Raw genomic sequence first — 5,946 nt, 5'->3', positions numbered from 1 at the left:
AAACATTCATGCATTGCTGATTTCCCAAAGCAAACTCTAGAGCATCCGTATTAAAAGGTAAACATTGTAACAAAACACGGCCAGCACTCAGCAAGGTCAGGTCACAGAGAGGCCATTTACACCACACTCAGCATTCCTCAGCCTACAAACATGCTGACTTCTCTCACCGCAACTTTGCTCGTGCTATACTCTGAAATATCAACATGAACACCTACTCTAATCATTAACAGTATTAACCATTTGTAAAAATCCCCATCTGAAAAAAAATATATTACTATCAAATTAAAGTCTAAGCTCAAATATATTTCTAAAACAATACACCATAATACACTACAAATAATTAATTATCCCTCATACTACTTCTACAAAATATAATCTATTGATCCATTATTCACTGCATCTACTGCGCATAAAGAGCTGAAACAGACTAGTTTGACAACATGTGTCTGCCACATTATTCGCACAATATACACTCTAGAGTGGAAATAGCAGGTCTGCAACCAAAGAATCGCATCTTCGAGAAACCTGGGAACTACAAGATCCCAGATTCAACACAAATTTAACCAGGCAAATACACACACTTGTGCACAGCAACAACATCTGAAACACACATTACACATGTGCATCCAGCACAGGACCAATAAAAACCTTTTACAGCTAGCACATAGCATACAGCACCAAAATACATTATGCACTCAGCACATAACAAAAATTCATCTTGTGCTCCCAGCACATAACAAATGAAAACCCTGTGCAGCCAGCACAACACATAATACCTCGTGCATCCAGCACGTAACGCAATAACTCTCGTGCTTCCAAACACGACACACAATAAACTCAAGGAACACATATCGAACTCACGTGCAACCCGCACATGACGCATAGAACACTCGTGTAACCCAACACAAACACATATCGAACTCACGTGCAACCCGCACATGACACATAGAACACTCGTGTAACCCAACACGAACACATATCGAACTCACGTGCAACCCGCACATGACGCAAAGAACACTCGTGTAACCGAACACAAACACATATCGAACTCACGTGCAACCCGCACTTGACGCTTAGAACAATCGTGTAACCGAACACGAACACATATCGAACTCACATGCAACCCGCACATGACGCATAGAACACTCGTGTAACCAAACACGAACACATATCGAACTCACGTGCAACCCGCACATGACGCATCGAACACTCGTGTAACCAAACACGAACACATATCGAACTCACGTGCAACCCGCACATGACGCATAGACTCACACAAAATAACACTGAAAAACTTCACATTTACGGCATTTTAGCCCTTCACTGATGTCCCAAAAACACTGAACCCCCAAATAGAACTGATTAAAAACTGCACCAAAGTGGTGATTACAAATAAAAAAAAAATATATTCAAAAACCAAATTTTTCTTCACTTACTGAACCCCAAAAAATAAAGCCAATTATCTTTTCTAAGAGGCTGTCGCTAGCTCCGGCATTGCCGCTGGTAATCTGCCTGGTGGCACGACAGCACATAGCATGTTTCGGCTACCACTCGATCTCGGCGATGGCACTGGATATTGGAACTTGACCAACGGATCTCAGCGGGCAGAACTCATCAGAGCCGTACAGCTCATAGTTTTTGATGAGGCCCCGATGGCTCACCGGTACATTTTTGAAATCATCGACAGATCTCTGCGTGACCTCATGAATTCACCTGAGCCATTCGGGAATAAGATCTTTATCTGCTGCGGAGATTTCCGTCAGATCGCACCAGTTGTTGCCAAGGCTCGTACTCCGGCCGACATTGCCTGTGTATCACTTTGTGCGTCATCTCTGTGGTCAAGTTTCAAAATCTTTTCTCTCTCCACTCCTCACCGGACTTCTGGGTCCACTGCCTACTCTGACTTCCTCCTTCAAGTAGGCAATGGAACAATTACATCTGTTCCTTTTGGGGAAGGCCGTGACTCTGTTTCCCTGATCCCACTGTCCGGTGTAAAATACGTGACATCCCTTCCCGACTTGATCGAGTTTGTGTTCCCTGCTTGTGACCTACAACACACAGACAGAATTGCTGGCAGGTCCATTCTTTCAACCATGAACGCCAATGTCCAGCAGATCAACAACACCGTTCTCAACCTGATGGACGGCGTCGTTCATGAGTTGAGGAGTGCGGATTCCGTCGACAAGGAGAACGACGATGGTATGGATGTAGACGTTCACTTGTTGAACCAAGCTACTGGCAAGGGTGTACCAGACCATGTCCTGCGACTCAAGATTGGCTCCGTGTGTCTCGTCATGAGGAACTTGAACATTGACAGCGGACTCGTAAACGGCACTAAAGTGATCGTGACTGCAATAAGACCTCGTCTGATCACAGTGCGACTCCCTGGACAACATGATCCGATTTGTATTCCCCGGATTCAATTCGTTTTCCCGTTCGTCGAGGGGTCACCGCTTCGTGTCCGCCGTCTTCAGTTTCCTCTCATGCTGGCATATTCCATGACTGGCCACAAAAGCCAGGGCCAGACGATTGATCGCGTCGGAGTCGATCTTCGCAGTGACTGTTTCACTCATGGTCAGTTGTACGTCCTGCTCAGTAGAGTCAGGCATCCAGACCATATAGTCGTCCTTGTCCGTCCCGACCGTGTCCAAGGTGGAATCGCATACGCGAAGAATATCGTGTATGACGATCTCCTCCTCTAACCCTGACTTGACTTTCCCTGACTTGACTTTAGCTGTAGGTTGTTGTATATATTTTCTTTTGGTTTTTTCTTTAGAAATAAGTCGTTTTTCGTGTGTTTTTAGTATTTTAGTTTGGCAGTACGATAGGGGGCCTGCCTTATCAAAAGTCCCCGTTGTTGTATATATTTTTTTCTTCTTTTTATTAGTTAGTTAAGTTTTTGTTTATATTTCTTTAGGTACCTAGTTAGTAACGTTTACTAACTTGTACATTTGTAAATAATTGTAAATATGGTTCCGACGTTTCCTGGCCTCCTCGTGGCGGAACTGGATATGCCATAAAGTTTATGGCTAACCGACAGGGAAACAAACATTACTTGATCTATTTTCATAAATATATACATGAATATCTACTATAATCTATTTTATTAATATAACACTTTACTATTATCAACTTATTCACTTATCAATCTACTTATCTTATACAAAATTTTACTGACTTGTACATGTGTTAATAATTGTAAATATGGTTCCGACGTTTCCTGGCCTCCTCGTGGCGGAACTGGATATGCCTTGCAGTTTATGGCTAACCGACAGGGAAACAAACATTACTTGATCTATTTTCATTAATAAATTTATAAATATTTACTAACATCTCTTTACTTGAAATACTATAACTGTTAATATAAATAATTGTAAATTAATATGGTTCCTACGTTTCCTGGCCTCCCCGTGGCGGAACTGGATATGCCATACAGTTTGTAACTAACTGACAGGGAAACAAAAATAACTTCATCTATTTTCATAAACATATACATGAATATTTACGATGAACTATTTACTTAATATAATGCTTAACTATTCTCTACTTATCAATCTACTCGAATATTTTGTGAAATGGTTATTACTTCAATATCGATTTTCGCTATTACAACCCCACAAAGAATTTATAGATGCGGAGAGTGCTTTCTAGACCACTTCTAGGTGTGCTACGGGCTTGAAATTTCTCCGGCTTCTTGGTGATGGCCTCTCACCCCTTCCTAAATTTCTGAATGACGACTAACAGCTAGGGGGCCTGGGGGCGGAGCCCCCAGCGAGCCAAAGGCGAGTATATATATATATATATATGTGTCCGTTAGCACGATAACTCGAGCAAAAATGATCCGATTTTGATGAAATTTGGTACAAACGTGTAAACCTACGTTTATTCGAACGAGTTCGCGATCCAGCATGATCGGACCATGGAAACGGGGGTTTATGGGGGGTTTTATGGGGTAAAAATAGGTTTTTCCCATTTTTGACTCAAAAAACATAAAATTTTGCAATTTCTTTCTAAACCATTTTGTAGAGCTTAAAAAAACAAATAATTTAGAATATTGAAGCGTTATTATGCGCCTAATGGTTACGGAGAGAATTTCAAAAAATTGTAAATTTAAAATTCCCATGTTATTCTTATGGAGAATAAGTAAACTGTTGTAGTTTGCTTGTTTATGAACATATTTTGATCGAATTTGGAAAATTTTTTATTTCTTACTAACTATTAGCATTTTACAAAAAAAAAAAAAAAAACAGTTTTACCCTCCCTGATGCAGCAAACCTAAGTACTTTTTAAACTAATTCTATTTAAATCTGGAATAAATGTTAAATTTTTAAGTAGACATTTCAGTGTAAATCCAATCAGTCAAATGGAAATTCGCTTAGTCTGCAGGTTTGCTGCGGCGGGGGTATTTTAACCTTGCATTAGCCCGTCCACATAGACTAAGCGCCCGTGCGTGGATCGTTTACAGCAAAGCAAGGGGTGAGCCGGTACAGGACAAAGGTGAACTGTACTGATAAAATTTAGTGGCAGTGACCAGGATCCGAACCCACGACATCACTGCCTTGGGCCCGAAGTCTGCGTGACGCTACCGACTGAGCCAACGACTCACCATTATTTGCCCCGACTCATGGGTTGATTTGCCCATACAAATAACATTATTGTGTTCACCAGTGACACCGGTAAGTATGCTAGGTGTGGGTGGACTGCTGGACTCTTTCATTATTGCGCTCATGTTCACTCATCCCGTTACGCGCAGAATAAGCGTACTACTAGTATAAATATATATGTGTAAATATATATATATATATTATGAATTTGAATGGATGGTGTTTGGGCCTCTAGTGACCTCAAAACAAAAAAGTAAATCGGTCTTGGGTCCAGGTCTTACAATGAGACCTACAGTAATAGTTTATTCCCTATTATGGGGAATTTGCTAAAACGCTGTTCTCACCATCGATATATAACTACTGGATTGCGCGCTGTCCATAAGCACTGTGGTTTGAAATCCGGTCGCACACACGAGTGTGATGCGAGAGAGTATCCATAGACGCGCAGGTGCTGACTGGGCAAGAACTGAGCGACAACCATGCGACTACATACAAACACTGGAAGTTTTTTTTAATATGATTGGATTAATAATTATGATGCGTAATGTAATTAGATTGTTTTTAAGTTTCCTTTGTTGTAAATGATTACTTTTATTGAAATGCCTTTACAAGTTTACTTAATTATCCTCCTTCATTTCCCACATTTAATTTCCCGCCTTTTAATGCCACATGCTAATCGTCAGACGCGCGAATGTGTGATTTGGCACCCTGGCTGTTTGTATTGGCGTCTACTACGAGAAAGACTAAGTTTTTGAAATACATGTGATAACTAGTGCCTAGTTTGTTTTTAAGTTTCAAAATGTTAATAAAATACAATGGTTAAGAGTTGCGCTGCATACAATTGAACGTAAAGATGGAGTAGAGGTTGCAACCTTTCTTTTTACAAGTAAGTATTAAATATTAATTTGGAATTGAATACTTGGAAATTCTCTCTTAAAGCATATGAATTTTTATTTATTTATGTTATTGTTACGAATCTGCCAAACAAATAGAGATAACTTTTACTAAATCAATCCAAGTATCTTTTAATTAACTTAAAAAATACGTTAACAACAATTCTTTGCACAAAAACACTACTCTATCTTGCAACCTTGCTAGATGCACCAATTTTTTTGAAATAACAGTGGATCATAAATTAACCTGGAAAACTCACTTAAAAACCGTCATCAAAAAGCTAAATAAAGCATATTTTGTAACTCATTCATTCTAGAACAGCTGATATTTCCACTCTTATGATGGTATACTATGGATATGTGTATCCTTATCTTAATTACGGAATAATATTTTGAGGGAATTCCGACAAAAGGGAAAAAATTTTTAAATAGCAAAAAAGAATCATTAG

At 39.7% G+C, this 5,946-nt stretch overlaps 1 protein-coding gene across 1 annotated transcript; it reads left to right on the top strand.

The window, feature by feature from the left end:
• Positions 1–1,535: 1,535 nt before the first annotated feature.
• Positions 1,536–2,702, top strand: LOC128999610 (ATP-dependent DNA helicase PIF1-like). The gene has a single exon (XM_054426197.1). The coding sequence runs from the start codon at positions 1,536–1,538 to the stop codon at positions 2,700–2,702; it is 1,167 nt and encodes a 388-aa protein (XP_054282172.1).
• The last annotated feature ends 3,244 nt before the right edge of the window (positions 2,703–5,946 follow it).

The sequence above is a fragment of the Macrosteles quadrilineatus genome, unplaced genomic scaffold (genome assembly GCF_028750875.1).
Source record: "Macrosteles quadrilineatus isolate MER2022 unplaced genomic scaffold, UCM_ALF_1.0 Scaffold_1__1_contigs__length_201487025, whole genome shotgun sequence".
NCBI lineage: Eukaryota > Metazoa > Arthropoda > Insecta > Hemiptera > Cicadellidae > Macrosteles > Macrosteles quadrilineatus.
The sequence above is the reverse complement of the archived record's forward strand: the minus strand, read 5'-3'. Positions and strand labels throughout refer to the sequence as shown.

Bases quoted from the DNA above. Each gene is read 5' to 3' on its own strand.
- LOC128999610 (XM_054426197.1), top strand. From the start codon at position 1,536: ATGTTTCGGCTACCACTCGATCTCGGCGATGGCACTGGATATTGGAAC.